This window comes from Argopecten irradians, chromosome 4 (assembly GCF_041381155.1).
Source record: "Argopecten irradians isolate NY chromosome 4, Ai_NY, whole genome shotgun sequence".
In the NCBI taxonomy this organism is placed as follows: Eukaryota; Metazoa; Mollusca; class Bivalvia; order Pectinida; family Pectinidae; genus Argopecten; species Argopecten irradians.
Window position 1 is genome coordinate 45,711,181 of NC_091137.1, and position 19,355 is coordinate 45,730,535.

At 34.0% G+C, this 19,355-nt stretch overlaps 1 protein-coding gene across 1 annotated transcript in view; it reads left to right on the plus strand.

Moving 5' to 3' along the window:
* LOC138321831 (NGFI-A-binding protein homolog) overlaps positions 1–18,076 on the plus strand; it is a 60,645-nt gene extending 42,569 nt beyond the window's left edge. Inside the window, exons 7-10 of the mRNA XM_069265821.1 lie at positions 7,832–7,965; positions 13,599–13,674; positions 14,109–14,325; positions 14,967–18,076. Coding sequence (XP_069121922.1) covers positions 7,832–7,965; positions 13,599–13,674; positions 14,109–14,325; positions 14,967–15,373 — 834 coding nt within the window. The 3' untranslated portion in view covers positions 15,374–18,076. The remainder of the gene's footprint in view (positions 1–7,831; positions 7,966–13,598; positions 13,675–14,108; positions 14,326–14,966) is intronic.
* Positions 18,077–19,355: the final 1,279 nt, after the last annotated feature.

A 19,355-nucleotide genomic window follows, 5' to 3' on the forward strand; every position in this document is an offset into this window, starting at 1 on the left:
TCAAATGAAGGTCAAGGTAAAACATGATTTATCACTGTGACCTTGAACTCACTGTCAAGTTTAAATGAAGGTCAAGGTAAAACATGATTTAAATACTTTGTGAATGGTTTTAAACATTTAAATGAAACCTATAATACATTTTAATCCTATTGAAGTTGTGTACTTCCATTGACTTTGACCTGTAGGTTGAAAATGCTGATTTCAAATTTTGAAATCTGCTCACCTAGGAGGCGCTCTGCATGGTTCCATGACTTTTGAAATGATAACCGCCAAAGAAACATGTCTGTTCACACAAACATCTTCTCTATCACTGTTTGTAATGAATATATATTTTCCAAACTTATTGTAATCAGCACCTGTTGTTGTAGATTAACCCTTAATCATGTTAGCTGATGTAGTGTTTAACAAACAAACAAACAAGGATGTATCTTCCTAGCTTACTAATACAAGATGGCTGTCAGAGTTCCCTAAAAGTGTACATATATATGCCCTTTGTCTTTGAATTTTAAATCCACTGTTGTGAAATGTTTATATTCATTGATCTTTTTTGAAGTTAATATAGATTTACTGGTTGTAGGAAGGATAAGGTTTAACCTTTCACCCCTGATATTCCATAATGGACCATCCCAGCCCTTGAAGTAGAAGAGTCCAAATGTGTCTTTAGGGGTGTTTGAGATTCACTCCACGACATATATGGCAATTAAAACTATTGTTTAAAGATGAACAGAATTTACTGCATAGACCTTGAAGTGAAATTATGTATCTGTAAACTAAATTATCAAAACTGAAAATTATCTGTTTATGACTGAACATTACTTCAGCGCTGGTTATGTGACTTGCAGAGATCTCATAAAATACTAATAATGAAGTTGTTTTGTAAAATATATGTAAGTGTATTTATGTTATATAACACTCAAGGGAAATTCTGAAACTTATCACTATGTTAACATTTCCCGGCCGTTTACCTCTCTGTACTAAAAGCAAAAAAAAAAAAAAAAAAAAAAAAAAAAAAAAAAAAAAATGAGAAAAAAATACAATAAAACAAGAATGAAAAAAAAAAAAAAGAGATCAATGAAATCCTTTTAACTGTAAGTGTTTCACAATTTGGATTTTAAACTTAACTGATGTTTTCAACCAATCATCTATCAGGGCATTGAACTCGGGTCTGCCTAGGTAATGGAACATGTAAGACACAGCTGAAAGGAAAAGGTGGTTATGTTTAATTTTGAGACCATTCAGGAAACTAAAAATAAAATATAATTTGATAGTCATGTTGGATTTTAGCAATTGTAACTCTGTAAGTCTATTTCTAAAATATTATTTTTTGGAAACATTTCGGTATACATTTTGTACTAAGGTTTATAGCTGTGGCTCCTTCAGAGGGACAGATTATAATTGTATCAAGGATTTGGTCAATCTAAGGTCTACATCAACCTCATGTGGAATATTTCTACCCCCCGCAACGAAGTTAAGGGGTGGTATATTTACTGGCATTGGGTTGTCCGTCTGTCTGTCTGTAGACACAAAGGAGAAGGTACGTTAAGACTCGAATATGGCCGCAAAATTAATTCTCCAGTAAAGAACAACATATTTTGCCATATAACAGTTGAATACATTTGCTAACACATTACATCCCGAAAATATCCCGCATGTGCCAATTATGTTCACTATGACGTCATCAATGTACATTTTCCCGCCATTTTTCACCAAAATCCTTGAAAAATCATATTTTTTGAGTGGTTTTCTCTAAACATAAATGTGGCCGCCTTCATGGAGCAGAAAGAGATTTTCACATGTTGTGTATCGTGTATTTACGCATATCCATGCAAAATACAAAGTTGCTCCAAGGTGGCGGCCAAATCCATTTCAAGCTTTTTCTAACCTTAAGATGATGAATTTCTAGCAAAATTTGGCGAGAAGAGGAAAATCATCAATTTGATGACGTCATAGGTGGAGCACATCGTGTACATGGTTATAAAAAGTTATGTTTTGGTGAATGGCAAGTATGAGAGTATTTACTGATGTGAAATTGATGTGGATCGGAGTTAATATTTTTTGGCCTGAAAAATTAAGGCCAAATACTGGTCCTATCGTATCTACTCCTTTGTGCTGCGAACTCCTCCTATTGAAACTCCTTGACAGATTTTGATAAAATTTGATATACAGAACCCTGACATAAAGGGGAGTTGAGGAAATATAGGGTTCTGCAATGTCCCCTATTAATTGAGTTATTGCAACAGCAGATATAAGTCATCCACTCTGGACACAGTTCTAGTATTTTTGTTGTCTGGGACTAGAAGTTGTGAACCCAATCAGAAAAAGAAGATTTTGAATCTGTTCTGACATGACCCACTTTCAACCTATAATACTTATCATTGTTTAATCAGTTGATTAATTAATTGGTTTGTAAATTAGTTTTGGGGTACTGGCTTTCCCCCATCAAACTGTGTTCCATAATGAAATGATGCAGATTACTACTATTCACATCGCCTACATATTTTTGTGATAATCCTAAGACTTTAATCTGCACTTAATCTGAATGCAGTAATCAAATTTCCTTAATTACTTTGATAAAGCAATAATTGCTGATGCGCGAATCTCTCAAAATGCTAACTTTAAAGTGAGTATATAGTCGGGTAAAGGAAGGCTAAAAATGGTCAAAGGCTGAAGTCGCTTAAAATGGTTTAATATATCCAGTATAAATCGCTATACATGCGAAGAAGTTAATATATATTAAAGAAATCCTAAAATGTCCTCTCGGCTAGCTTTGTCTTTGTTGACTTTTCCACGCAGCCTCACTTTCAAAGAGTTATTTTTAGAACTGTGCTAAATTTACACAGGGCTTTTCAATGATCAAAACGTGACATCGTAAGCAGAATTTAACTGTTGTTTTGATATGTAAGGACTTTTGGAAGGCCGATGAACGTGGTAAGGCTGGTTTTCTTTGCCCAAATTTTCACTTTAAATCAATTTTTGATTGCACCAAAAATATTACATTGTATAGGTATTAAGGTGGGAAATTGATTTTATGATTTTATTCTCTTGATCCTGTCAAATTACAAGAATTTTCTGAGTAAACTGTACTTCAATTAGATATGGTTTATAAACTTCAATAATGTGTATAATGCTTGGCTTACTGTATATTTGTGTGATTGATACAGGTCCAATAGGACTCTTGTTTTACTCATTGCAATAGACTTGCTGCTGTCGTAAATATGCCATTAAAACCTGTGAACACAAAAGAGTTTTGTGATAACAGAAACTGCATGTACATTTGTTTTCAACCAGTGCAATTACAAAAAAATTATTGTCAATTATTGTACAAAAATCTGTCATGAAACGGAAACTTCAGTAAAGATCTTTTTGTGTATGAGAAAGTGACAATAAAAATATTATAATCGATCTGCATTTCACTACGCTGCACCTGGGGTCTCTTTTCTATCCTGCTATCATTACAAGCTCTGCGTCTATAACGACACTTCTATATATTTTGTAGCAGGAATATTATGTTCAAGTGAAGTATTTTCAGTGCTACAACACTTTAAAAAATGTCCTCCATTTTGGTTGCTTTGCCTGCATCTGACAGATCTTGCAACGACAAATTACGTAGCCTGTAGAACAAAAACGTGTCGGATGCTAATTAGTTAGCGTCAGTATTAGTAGTACCCAAATGACTCCTTTTGGTATTATGTCATATACCAATACAATAAAGGGCACACAGGTATCCTGTAGCAAATAATATCTACTTTTCTCACGAGTCTGTGCATGCATTTCTGAATTTTATTGCCGGCGTTATAAAAAACATTATGTTTATGATGGTGGTAATTCTATTTGCTTCAATGATTACGTTTAATGGTGCAGAAACATTAGTTTTTATAAGTCTGGATTTTTTTTTTTCACTTCACTTCTTACTCCACAAAATATGTATGCAGATTTTAACATGTATCTTTGTGTAGTGTTATATATGTAGAAAATTGGTGTAATTTGTATGGCGTAATCAAGGTGTGTCATCATTCTTTACATTTCTCAATATCTCCTCACATCATTTAAAATGAGTTCCAACATATTTTATACGTTATCATACAAATTCTATATATTTTCCCATGAAGAGAACTCATGGTGTGACAGCTGGGAGGGAGAGTTGGACCTGCCTTAGCAACTACCTCTGTATAGAGATCACCTGAATAATATGTCAACTTTCTTAACGTCTATTTTAACATAATTAACCTGTGTACAAAGATATTTTTGTCCCTTAAATTAGGTGGTCTTTTTAGACACGTTTGACTTTGTGCGGTACTGAAATCAACTATTTTTCCATCTGTCTGTCTATCTGTCTGTCTTTCCAAAGATGTACTTTTTAATACTTTTGAATTGTTATGCATTTGCACAACAGATATTTTATTACTCTCCAAATTGAATTTATGGGTCTGCTGGATCTAGTTTGGCTAATTAATGGACATTTATGGGTCTGCTGGATCTAGTTTGGCTAATTAATGGACATTGTCATGTGGTAAACCAGTAACTAACTTATCTCTTCTATGTCTGCCCATTGAATTTTGTTTAGCACAAACAACTCCAGACTAGGTTTACTTAATAAATTTCAATGAAACATCACAGAAATGTTGGAGACAATAAATGGATTTGAATGCGAAATTTTTGGTTCCCATGGTAACCAGTTCACTTTTTAATACACAAGTTTTGTGAAATGACCAATAATTTGTAATTAATTGGATCAATTTTGTTTCATTATCGCACGCATGGTCAGTTTTGTTGAAATCACATGTTTCAATAACCATTACCATGGAAACATAAAGCAGAGGATTCTGATTGGTCAACATCAAGATATTGTCGGATTTTGTTGACAATCGTTAATACAGGTTTTAAAGGATTACAAATACTATGGTAATAGTTTTCAAAATATGTACATACGTCATTTTGGGTGCCATGGTAACCACAGGTAGATCTCCATACACAGGTTTTATTCATACATTCTCAATATAATTGATTTAACAACTTTCAAAACATAAAGGGTTGGTTGTCCTGAGTAACAAAAAATGTCATATTCAACAAAAATAGAAGTTTGCATAGGTATGAATTAATCGTGAGCATGTTGTTAACTTTTTGAAGTATGACAAATATAGTGTGTACCATAACTGTTACCATGACAGTGTAATAGAAGCTTCTGATTGGTCAAAATTTGTTGTCTGATTCCTTGGTTTTGAAATAGAAGTATAGCATAATGTAATGTTTGTTTTATCAATAGAAGTCCAGAAAGGTTTGAAAACCTTTGAAATATTTGTAATAAAATTATTGGACTGAGCTTTAGGTAATGAATTGAATTACTCTTGAAACAAAAGTCAACATGAACAAAAGGTTTGAAGAGGAACTCAATTCATCACCCAATGAAAAGCATTATAGTTTCAATCTTTACAGCTTAAACAGAATATAGAAAATAAATATAGATATCTTAAAAACAAGAATTTCTAGATTATACAAGTTATGTAGCTGATATTCATATTTTTTGGTTGATGGTGGTGAACAATTGAGTGTGGTAGTTCTATATGCTTGGTTAACAGAGGTAAAAAGACACCTATTAATGTGTTTTTACACATTTACACGATAGCTATTAGATCTAGTTGGTTGAATAAGTCTTCAGAAGAGTACTCAGCGTAAAATATTTTGCCCTTTATACTTTCGAAAAATTGATGAATATCTCTACTTCCTGGTTTGGAAGACGATATCTTGTATGAGGATTATGAAAGGAAAAAAAGATAAAAATACAGAAAAAAATACAACATTAAGATGTATTTATAGAAAATACCAATGTATGACCTGAGCTTCCAAAAGCAGGAGACGTATCGGAGTATACACCTCAGCAATTTTAAAATTTGACTATGTGAACTTTTTTCTCATACAATTATATATTTTTGTAAGCTGCAGTTCAGACAATTTGCAGAAAATGAAAGAAAAAAAAAGAGATAGAATGTAAACCAACTTTCTTCTGCTGCTACTAAATTTTGCGATTTTTGTTTTTAAACATTATCGCATGGATTTATTTTTGCGGATTTAAAATTGAATGTAAATACATTTGAATTTTATTGTGAAAGAATTGCAGAAAATTTCAATTCACGGATATAAAGATATATTTTCATCTCGAAATCCGCGAAAATAGATTTATGCAAAAGAAAGTTTAGAAATTTTGTTTGGACGGTGTTATGCTGATATGAGATTTAAGTCATTAATGTTTCGACCAAGTTTTTAAGTATAACTAGTAGTGCAGGGCTTTTTTCAGTCTGATTTGGGTCTGAATTTCGGCCCCATTCCCCATGGCAAATCCTCTTAATTTTTCCCAATTCAAGACATAAATTTCCCAAAATCAAAGTTTATTGAAGACTATCCAAAAACATTACATAAACTTAGTTGGCTAAGGCTTTAAATATTTGTGAATTGGCTTCAGAAAAGTACATAAACTACACTGGAAATAAAAAGTCTTATTTGTTATGCTTTACTTCATATTTCATAATTTTTCCCAAATCTTGGATTTGTCGCACACTTTCCCGAATTCAAAGCCACATGCCCCATTCCCAAAGGAGTGAGAAAAAGCTCTGTAGTGGATTCTGTATAGCATTTGATATTTTGTGTAAACTTTCACAAATATTAAACCTTCTGTATAAGCTATAGTGATTCATTTAAATGTCATTGCGAAACATTTTATCAATCTTTCATTACTATTATCGTTAAATTCTTAAATGATGTTTATAAAGCAATATAAATATTAATTTTGTGGTAATGTTTTTGTTCTTGAAGATATTAATGTAAATAAGGTATTTTATGCAGCTATTTTGCATATTATGTGTTCGATAGTAAATAAGCCCGTATCAGGAAATGTATACCTTTCGACCGTTTCTTTTCGATCAATATCCTAGGAGATAAGAACTGTATCCATAATTGGATGTTATTAGAACAAAAGCAGATGTTGTCAATATTTTGTATAAATTACCATTACTGATAAAGAGATAACAAGATACAAGATGTGTCAGTAATATTTCCATCTTTGTATTCGCATTTCATTTCTATACCTATAGAAAACATGTTTATTATTTAATCATGGCATTTTGATATATTCCTATCGCAATAAAGAGATATTCTTATTTGGGAACATTAATGTTTATTTTCAAAATATTGCATTTTGATGAATGTATTTATGTTTTAAAACAATTTTTATATGGAAATGTATAAAAAGTACATGTAATATTAGATAAAGTTTTGAGATGTTTAAGACATACTTTGTTGTTGGACAGTGAAATAGAATGTTTATGAATTGATAAAAAGGAAAATTACCAATTTCTCATGCAAGGTCTCATGCAAGCAAATAAGTTGCTACATGTATACCCTATTTTAACGAACGACTGACCAATAATTATATAATATATAGACACAAATCTGAAACAAAACTCTAGAACACTTGATATATTAAGGTCAAGATAAGTAAAACAGAGTTATAACAAACCTGGGGACCAACGAATTCACTTCATTATAAACATAGTTTGTTTATAATTGCAGATATCATATCGGAACCTTGACAGACAGGGAATAAAAATTTACTACATGTGTGTTATAATCATGACTTTGTTATAAGCATTTTTCACTGTAGAAGGGGGAGGTAATTAAATGAGGATAGGGATATTTGGTATGATGGTAAATGGGACATGTAAGGAGGGGTATACATGTGTATGGTCTGTTCCATCGTACCTGAGGGTACGTACCCCATCCTGAGGTTATATCTGTCTTACAAGAGATTCTGATTGTTTTCTTCTTTGCCTGATTTCAGATCTCGGTGAATGAAGCCTCAGCTCAACTATGTCGACATCGTGTAGCTCTTCTGACTCGACGAGAAGATTTGTTTCCGTTGGCCAGACAGATCGTGAAAAATAGTGGTTACCAGTACTCGAAAGGTCATTCCAGGTAAGAATGACTGTAAAAACAGGAAACCTAACATAATGATGTATCGCCAGCTTATATTTACGTGTATGATTTAATTTCACAGAATTTGCAGGTGATAATAAACTTCGATAATATATTGCAGAGAAATGTTTAAAATACAGGTAAAGGGAATTCTGAAAGTATGCATCAGGAAATTAAGTCTTAAATACCGGTAATGAGAATTCTGGAAGTCTCCGTCGGGAAATTAAGTCTTAAATACAGGTTAAGAGAATTCTAGAAGTCTCTGTCGGGAAATTAAGTCTAAAATACAGGTAAAGGGAAGTCTGGAAGTCTGCATCCGGAAATTAAGTCTAAAATACACTTAAAGAGAATTCTGGATATCTGCATCGGGAAATTAAGTCTAAAATACAGGTAAAGAGAATTCTGGATGTCTGCATCGGGAAATTAAGTCTAAAATACAGGTAAAGAGAATTCTGGATGTCTGCATCGGGAAATTAAATCTCAGCAAAAAAAAAAAAAAAAAAAGGCCAGGAAGTTAAGTCGTCGCAAAAATAAGTTGGTAAACAGTCACAAAATATTTAAACCAACTTCTGTTCACATCTATATTCATGAGTATAAACTATGAGCCTGTACAAAGGTTCCAGAAATATGTGTCTTTCTAACCAGTCAAGGAATTGAAGAAATTTAAGCTTGTTACCACATAGATAGTCGGCAAAGTTTTTAGCAGAAAATTCACCAAGGCTGTAGTAGAAGTTGGGGAAAATAATGAACATAGTCCATTGTTTACCGGCTACACAGAATTTAACCAAAGTGGCCCTGGAGGCAAGGATTTGTAATAAAATAATATAATAAATAAAAAGTCAGAACCTCATCCACTTTGTGCTAGTCCAAAGGTGAAGGCCTTGCGGTAGAATGTTATACACTTAAACCCTTCAGCCACAATGACCCAGAGGTGGAGGGCTATTGGTAAAACATCAGACACCTTAACCCAGAGGTGGAGGGCAAGTGGTAGAATGTCAGGTGGTGGGCTAGTGGTAGAATGTCAGACACTTTAAACCAGAGGTGGAGGGTTAGTGGTAGAATGTCAGACATCTTAACCCAGAGGTGGAGGACTAGTGGTAGAATGTCAGATACCTCAACCTAGAGGTGGAAGGTTAGTGGTAGAATGTCAGAGGTGGAGGGTTAGTGGTAGAATGTCAGAGGTGGAGGGTTAGTGGTAGAATGTCAGACACCTTAACCCAGAGGTGGAGGATTAGTGGTAGAATGTCAGGGGTATGGTAGAATGAGGTGGGGCTAGTGGTAGAATGTCAGACACCTTAACCAGAGGTGGAGGACTAGTGGTAGAATGTCAGACATAGTGGTAGAATGTCAGAGGTGGAGGGCTAGTGGTAGAATGTCAGAGGTGGAGGTTAGTGGTAGAATGTGTCAGACACCTTCACCCAGAGGTGGAGGTCTAGTGGTAGAATGTCAGAGGTGGAGGGTTAGTGGTAGAATGTCAGACACCTTCACCCAGAGGTGGAGGTCTAGTGGTAGAATGTCAGAGGTGGAGGGTTGGTGGTAGAATGTCAGACACCTTCACCCAGAAGTGGAGGTCTAGTGGTAGAATGTCAGAGGTGGAGGGTTGGTGGTAGAATGTCAGACACCTTCACCCAGTGGTAGTGGTAGAATGTCAGAGGTGGACCTTCAATGTCAGAGGTGGAGGTCTAGTGGTAGAATGTCAGAGGTGGAGGGCTAGTGGTAGAATGTCAGACACCTTCACCCAGAGATTGAGGGCTATAGTGGTAGAATGTCTTTTCCAGGAAATCTATAAAAAGTAGGTACATTGTAAGAAGAATATCTAAAATAAAAAGAAAAAATTAATCTGCTTTTCTTCGTGTGAAATGATCATGGTTTATTTGTCCCTCTACTTTTACTTTGATCGACATCTTTGTATAAAAACGAGGCAGTTAAGTATACTCTAAAAGTAGAATTACTGGTATCAATTGGTGTGAATTGGTGTTGCAGATTTATTTTTAGCCCACCATCAACAGATGGTGGGCTATTCAAATCGCTTTTTGTCCGTGGTCTGTCCGTCCGTCCTTCCGTCCGTTAACAATTCTTGTTACTGCTATTTTTCAGAAATTACTGAAGGAATGTTTCTCAAATTTCATATGAAGGTTCCCCTAGGGCCCTAGTTGTGCATATTGTATTTTGGGACCAATCGGTCAACAAAATGGCCGCCAGGCAGCCATCTTGGATTTTGATACTTAAAGTTTGTTACAGCTATTTTTCAGAAAGCACTGTGCAGGTTCCCCTAGGGCCTTAGTTGTGCGTATTGCATTTTAGGACCGATTGATGAACAAGATGGCCGACAGGCCGCCATCTTGGCTTTTGATAGTTTAAGTTTGTTACCGCTATTTCTCAGAAAGTATTAAAACAATTGTTTGTTTCAGCTATTTTTCAGAAAGCACTAAGGGATCTGTCTCAAATTGCATGTGCAGGTTCCTCTAGGAGCTAGTTGTGCACATTGCATTTTAGTACCGATTGATGTACAAGATTGCCGACAGGCCGCCATCTTGGATTTTGATAATTGAAGTTTGTTACTGTTATATATCTCAGAAAGTAGTCAAAGGATCTTTCTCAAATTTCATGTGTAGTAATATGTAGTAAAAGCTTGAAAAGCAGAGACAAAGATCGTTCTTAGGTGGGCGCCAAGATCCCTCTGGGATCTCTTGTTACTTTTCCATTTCACTTTCTTTAAATCTTCAGAAATATGTCCAACAGCTAACATATCAACTAGTGCATTTTTACATGTACAAATATCAAACTATAAAAGCTCGAAGCCAATATTTTCCAAATTGTGAACAGTTTGAAAGCTGATCCGAATTAGCAGAAAAAAAATTTACTATCACAAATATCCAGATTAATAGTATTTGATGAAAGCGGAGGATGTAAATCATTTTCTAGGGATGATTATGCAGTGCTAAAATAGGGCTATGAAAGATTTTTTTTAATTAACTTAGAAAAAACTAGATACAAAATTCATTTTAGATGAAATATTGTGTTTGATGATTTGTATAAGATATGAGATATTATAGATGAATTAATGATTTTTAAATGTTGGATCAGTTATATTTTTAAGCGTTAAGGTGTGAAATCTTTGTAAATATCGTTAATACGGAAGTATTCAGACAAATTATTTTGTGTAGTCGTTGACATTAAATGGAAAATGTATTTGTTTTATTATCTCTACACAAGTCGTAAAATCTGACAAGGATAGTTTGCTCTTTTGTTGTGTCGCCTGCAACGCAAGGGCGACACTTAGGTATCACTATTTCGGTGTTGTCGTCGGCGTCGGCATCCAGGAAACGGTTTCTGTGCGATTACTTAAATATTTATTGCCCGATTTCAACCTAATTTGGTATATTGCTTTATTTCAATAAGATCTCGAATGAGTTTCATAATGATCAAAATTTGTCAATATTTGCAGGATTACGGGACTTTCAAATTGTCAAAACAGATAAATCCATGGTTTCCGCTCAATAACTTAAATATCTTTTGTCCTATTTCAACCAAGTTTGGTATATTGCTTTATATTAATGAGATCTTAGATTATTTCACTACTGGTCAAAATCTGTCAATATTTGAAGAGTTATGAGACTTGATAACTTCACCTCATTATTAACAATATTTTCAACTGTAAATAACTATTTTCGTGATGCTGTGCAGGCGACACATTGTGTGGAATTCTTGTTAGTAATACAGTTATACTTGGAAGTTGTGACCTACTGCAAACCAACTCTTTCTTTTGCGAATACTCAATTTCGCGATTTCAATTAAATAACAAGTTCGCAAAGATTAGCTTTCGCAAATTTGAAAATTAAATGCAAATATATATATATCAATACAAGTGAGGATCATATGCATTCGCGGAGATAAACTTCTGCGAATTAACCTTGATCACGAAATTCACAAAATTAAATCACTCGCAGAAAAAAATTTCTTATTGCCTTTTTGTCGGTGCTTTGTTTGTTCATAAACAATTTGCATTTTCGACTTCTCCAAAACCATGTTCTGTTGCAAATTCAGTGAACTTTGCAAAACCTATGGGCCAATCAAAATTGTGAATTATATGGTCCACATCCCCAGGGGGGGCTGTTGGAGAGGCCAAATTGGGCCAAATTAACTAAAATTTCAAAGACTCAAATACTCATTATAGATTGAAAGGCCAATTACTCTATGTAAATGTTTCGCAAGTTATGTAAATGTTTTGAAAGTATTTTTTTCTATTTTATCGAAATTTTGAATCTTTGATATTTAGGCCATTTTTTATGCTATATATATTCACACATATATGCACACATTAGTTCTAAAAGACATCAAGAGGATGATGGGGGTATAGGTCCAAAAATGGTTAATACATCTTTGTGGCAAACTATGTCAGGCGACCATTATGGCCTTGGGGCATCTTGTTCTTAATTATTTTGCATTTTTGGGGCAGCGATGGATGAGCTTGGTTAAGATGTCTCAACATGTTGCCACAAGCCCGCCTCTGGGTCGTGAGTTTGAATCCCATGTGAAGCAGTTGCCAGGTACTGACCACTGGTCAGTGCTTTTTCACCGAGTACTCCGGCTTTCCTCCACCAACAAACCTAGCATGCCCTTACATGACCCTGGCTGTTGATAGGACGTTCAACTAATAAAACCAACTAATTTTGCTTTATACTTTCACGATGCAGTATTTCACTAAAATATCCTTATCATATGTTTTGTGTACTATCTCATCTTTCTAAAGGTATCGTTACTTATACCAGGATAATTTTCTGGGGTCTACAATATATATTCATGCTTTCCTTCCTCAGTATAAATTTCCCTATGTTTATAGATTTTCAGTTTAGTTTTTCCATCAGTAACTTGATTTAGACTTAAGTGTTAGCTTAAAAAATAATGAGAATATACTGTTGTAAGCCTGCTACTAAATATCAATCTTTAAATGACTTAAAAGTTTGATCATTTCAGAAGACGGTAGTAAATTAAGAAATATTGTGAGAGTAAAATTTTTTTACAGTAATCCTATTAAATTAGGGTTTTAGTCTGAAAGTTATATTGTATACTGTATATAGCAATTATTTATTTTCAAGAGGCTGAAAAAACTTTTAATTGCATATTGTATATTTTCTTCCTCTTGAGGACGATTGTTTGAACATTTATTAATTTATCGTTGTCCTTGCTTGATAAATCAATTTTGCTCTAAAATTTGATTGCATTATGTTAAGTGTAAACTGTAGAATATGTGTGTTTCACTGAACCCTATAGTACAGTTGTTATTTTAAATCATTTTTCTGTATTTACAACAAAATTAATATAAAAGTAATTTCTGAATAGTTTCGGCATAAATTGAAATTAATAATACATGTAATTTCAACTTATACAAATACTCTCTGTCTTGGTTAAAGAAGAAATTGTTTCGATGACAAATGAAAAATCTCAAGTCCGCCATCTTGGATCCAAATTGTATGCTTCTGAAAATGAACCACTTGTAATGGAACAGTTCTGCTGGTACGGCACGTTCCTTTTGAAATACAGCAGATTTGTATTGATACAACTGGTATGGATCCGCGAATGAAACGCACGGTATGCATTACCACAGTATAAATAAAAAATTTCTCTTACAGGGCCTCTGGTATTGTTGTTCCGATGACGTCAGCAAAGCGAACACGATTTGATCCATTATACATCAAATTAGAAAAGGTATGCTGAATCATTTTATGCATTATAATACCCAAACTGAACTTTGATTTGCTGGATAGCAACAAACTTCAATAATTGTTACCTTTTGCATTTTAAAGGTTCGATATTTCCAGATCACCATCTGTGACTTGAAGCATTTGTTGGTCCCAATTAAAACTTTGAAAAATAATTAAAATTATTCATTATAAGATTATTTACTTGTTTTAAGTGGCTGTTGGGTAATGTTGATTGTATGTACATGTATTTCCCCACTTGTAATTCCCATGGATCAATCCAGATTTTAGGGGAAACCATTTGTGACATTGAGGGGAATTCCATTGTTGATCCAAAATGTCATTTAATAACCTTTTTCATTTTCATCCCTGTATGGTGCCCCTTTTTACTCTTAAAACCCCTAATGGTGCTCCATTAATACAGACGAGTGTTTTTTACAGGAACGTATAACGAACCTGAGTCAGGAGTTATTGCTGATAACTCAGCGCCAGGAAGATCTGAAGGCCCAGCTCCAGACAGCCAAGGAGTCAAGCGATGTGGAATCAGAGATGTTTAAGTCACTGCAAACAGAGCTGGAACAAACTACAGTCCGACAGCTACAACTTCTGGCCGAACAGACTGAAATGATACAGAAACATAAACGACTCCAGGAAGAAGGTAATTATATAGGAGTTAACTCATTCACCCCTGAAGACACATTTAGTCTCTTCTAAATCAAAGACCGGACCAGTCCATTATGAAATTTCAGGGGTGAATAGTTTTAAAATTTTCATAAGGTGAAAGACCAAGCCCCAAATTATGAAATTTATAACTCTAGAAGTGTCAAGCTAACCACAGATGATTTTACGTAGTTATGGCATTTTGATTGGCTAAGCAAATACTTGAGTCGATTGTTTCATTATCCCAGATTCAGAACTTTCTTTCAATGGCTTTCTTTCAAAGGGAGATAACTGAGGAATTATGCAGTAATTACTTGTTAAAAACACAAATACATTTTTCTCAAAACTAAAAACGCTGATTTAATTCAAAATTATTTTATCTTCTGATGTAATTTATTAATAGAAAGTATGGAGAGTCAACACTCGTAACTTGGAAAATTACGGTAGCGCTCCCTGGTGGGTCCGAAAGGATTCCATAGTGTTCCTATTGTCCAATGTAATTTATAACAAACATTTTATTTAGTCTTTTTCAAGAAGTTGAGACCAGGTTTCTTTTAAAATTTGAATTATACAGGAGGTAATGAATTGATTCTACAGGCAAATTGATTAAATTATAAAAAACAACTTTTCTATATTTAGATTTACAGAGTGGCAGTTCATCACCAAGGGGAGATAATTCCGGAGACCTTGATGATTTTAATATGATGGTACGATCCCAGTTGTACGCAACACCAGGTGGTTTGATGCAGGACACGTTATTTGACGAAGGTCTGCGTATCGCTCAGCAGTACGGCATGGCCGACTTCGCACAGGAACTGAAACAGATGCATCCAGTTGGAGAAGATTCCAATGAAAGTGGCGAAGGAGATAGCAACACGAACGGTGTCGAACCTACAGAGAATGGGCAGTCCCCTAAAAACAATGGTGACAGTGTGTCAACCGTAGAAAAGCCAAAACTGTTGCCCATTAAACTGGCCACGACCAATGGTACGGACTTTGCCGTAAAGTCAGAACCTGTTGATTCCGTGGAAGTGAATGGTAGTTGATATTTGATGACAAGATGTGTTTTGTAAACTGTATACATAACCCATATTATTTCAACATTCCTGAATTGACACGAGCTTACAATGCACAGAGAGAAGGATGTGATAGGTACTGGCTGGTGGTTGTGGTTCAAATGCTTTTATGTATATGAGAATGACAAAATGTCAAGGATTTTTATCGTTATGGATGAGCGTAAGGTGTGTTATTTACTGTAAACCAACTTTCTTTTGTTTGCGATTTTCTTTGGTGAATTTTTCACAATCCAAAGAAATTCGCGAAATCTTATCTCAGCGCATTAACATCTACATCAGTTATACTGTGAGAATCTTACGTTTAATTTTCAAATCTGAAAATATTCATCTTCATGAATTTGATTTGAAATGGAAAACCGGGAAATTTTGTAGCTGCAAAAGAAAGTTGACCTAGAGTATCCTAATGTGTATTGTTGGAGATGAATGTTTCATGGCTTTCGCTGTAATTTATACATTAGTCGATCTTATTTTAATGGAGTGATTCATCATTCATTTGCTCTAGAGAGAAGGTCTTATCATTAGCTAGATATAGGTTATCTGTTTTGAAGAAAACTTGACTGAAAAAGAAATTATCTTGTTAAAAATTTCATTGATCTTTCGATGCCACCGGTCCTTACATGTAATATATGTTACTACAGTCAAACAGCCATCTTTGTATTTGATATACCTAGTTCTTTTACCTTTTTGTTATAACTGAAATTAACATTGAGTGCTGGTATTTTAAAGCTTTTATTTTGATAATTTTATCCCCAAAAGGACAAATTCTCTTATCACTGACCTTCAATGACTGTAAACAACCTGTCAAGAAAAGACAACAGGTATTCATAATTTGATATCTAGTAATTATATTAGAATACCATGAGAATAAAAGAGTTTTTGTCATGTATGACTTCACCAACTGTAGAGACTATGAAGTTTGCCTGAGTAAATGCCTATCTGTTTCGCATCTCTGTAAATCCATATATCCAGTGTAGAGAGCGTCATCTGATATAGTGCTTGTATTATAAATGTGTGAATGTATGTGAAGCTTTTTCAATTAATCTTTATATGACTTCTAACATTGCCGTAATATATGTTATAGAAATGTCCAGGGCTGCTCTAGGGATGATGAGTAAGCTATAATAATCACGTGAAAATGTATGCAGGAGAATTTTGGTGTTTGTATTTTGTGACGGATGTTGTATATATTTATGAAATATACAGAAAGTGCATGGATGGGTTAAGAGTTTGGATTGTAGTTATAATATTTAACAGATCTCTTATGATGTTGGGTCAAGCATCTTGGGTCCAATAAAGTTTAATCGTAAATCCATGTATCTGTCAAATACTTTGTTTGTAGCTTCGATGTCTGAAGAATTCCAAACCAGACTTTTAATGGTAGCTTATTAAACTGTTATCATGTTACAATGTTACCATGGTAACTTATTGACTGTTGCTATGCTACAATGTCTGTTACCATGGTAACTTGTTGATTGTTGCAATGCTACAATGTCTGTTACCATGGTAAATTGTTGTCTGTTGCTATTCCACAATGACTGTTCCTATGGTAACTTGTGCTACAATTATTGTTACCATGGTAACGTGTTGATTGTTGCTATGCTACAATGTCTCTTACCATAGTTACTTATTGAGTGAAGCAACGCTACAATGTATTTTATCATGATAACTTGTTGACTGTTGCTATGCAACAATGTCTGATACCACGGTTACTTGTTGACTGTTGCTTTGCTACAATATTTGTTACCATGGTAATGTGTTGACCGTTGCTATGCTACAACATCTTACCATCTTAGTGTCTTGTTTTTGGTGAAAGTCAAATTTCATTTAAGTCATTTGTTGATATAGAACACAAGTTAATAAGTCTGTGCTGAAATTGTTAATGTGAACATTTTAAAACAATTATGAACAGTTTAATCAAGAGTAGATTCTATTCTTTTAAAACTATTTCTCTTCAATAGACACAAAACTGAAAACAGATTCAAGGGATAATGACAGTTGCTTCAATCAACAAATGGTCCCAAAGACTACTGGTACTAACATACTCGTATGTTTGGAGAATTAAAATGTTATTGGTAACTTTGGCTTAAAAATTGCTCATCTGCCAGAACTTCAAAAAATAACTTGACAGTAATCAAAAGTACTTATTTATGTCATAAATATAACATAAGTCTGCCTATCATCAAACAGCAGAATACCTGAAGTATTCAAACTGCATTTTATCCCATAACTTATTTTTTCTCCTGGTGAATTTGATCTTGATTTTGTGATAAGGGAGAGCACTTAAGTTGAAAGAATAGTTCAGTCTTTCTCCTATTAACATACAAATATAGCAGCAAAATAGTTTTCAAGAAGAATTCTTTTCTTTAACAATATCACTTTTAAACAGTCTTCATTCAATATGTTTTTGTTACATGCCATATCATTCCCATGCATCAGTTGAAGGGAGGTAATCCACTATCATTATGAAGCAGGGAGACAATTCCCTGTCATATTGTTCCAGTGTATCGTAGATAAAGGGAGACAATTCCCTGTCCTACGGTATTGTTTATGTATATGACCATAGCTAATGGTGCCTTGTGAGTGAGAATTTTTGTTATTTATTTATGCATATTTCATGTTTTGTCTGATCTTGAGCACACAAAAAGCAACGGCTCATTAAAATCAATAAATGAACATTTGTTTCATATTTTTATTTCACCGTTACTGGACTTAATTGTTTTCGACATGAAAATGAACAATTTTCTTTGTATTGTAAAATCTACAAGACCGGATCAATGATTTTCAAAGCCTTTAGTATTTTGGGGAGACATGCCTTGTTAGTCCAGTGTCACAAAGGTAGATGCTATTCCGAATTTGCATATTACAGCGTTATCTGCACTTGCGGGTAGGTATTGATTGTGAAGTCATGTGATTGCGAGCGTAACATTATATGTTTCGGAGAAAACAATATGAATTGCGCTCACTAAATAATGATGAAACAATCGATACCAACCCGCAAGGGAGCTAACTCTGTAATATGCAAAGAGGGAATGGTGGAGCCGAAGTCATTTTCTGTGGTAGAAATGCAGAATAATATCACTTGTAGCTAAGGATTATTCATATTCGTGCTGAAAATTGGAGTCGGAGAGATCTTTATACTATTGTTCATGGAAGATAAACTTCAAAAGTCAAAAGTAAAGATGCATGGATACAGGATGCTGTATAAGCAGTTGTTTCCGCAAGGATAATATTGTAGCCAAGTTGGGAAACTTTAATTTACTGAAATTTTAATTTTCCTAGATTTTTGTGTAACTCACAAAAAATATGACTTGTGAAATTGACCGACTATATGGTATGTACAATAGTAAGTGATTCGCTAAAAATCAATTGCGTTCCTTAGTTACTTATATATTGTTTATAGTTACCGTATTCGACCCAATAAGCGCCCAGGTGGCTTAAAAAATTGAAGTAATTCAGGGGGCGCTTAATAGAAACAATTTTGGACTTGCCTTTCATATAAAATATTCAACAAAGTAAGTCATTAATCAATTTGAAAAAGAAATTGGAAAGAAAAGTTTTCAATATTTTCAGTTTGCATTTAATTTAAAGATGCTCCACCGCTGACAAATGGTATTTTTTCACTATCAAAAACAGGAGCAGTCGATTTAGTATTTTTCTTCAGTTACAAAAGTTACTTACTTTACACCATTACCACCATTGAAAAGTTTGAGCTTCTAATTTTACTTCAAGTTAAAAATATGAAAAATAATTAATCGCATCCCGAAAAAATTCCGTGGACACTATATCCTATATGGAATGAAGTACTGATTGCGCATGCACCAAAGGCGAAATAAATTATTTTATAATATTTTTTGTGTTAATTAGGCATATATATACATGATTAAACACCAATTATTTTCAATGATTAATATCATTTATGCTCTGTCAGCGGTGGAGCATCTTTAAAGTAAGT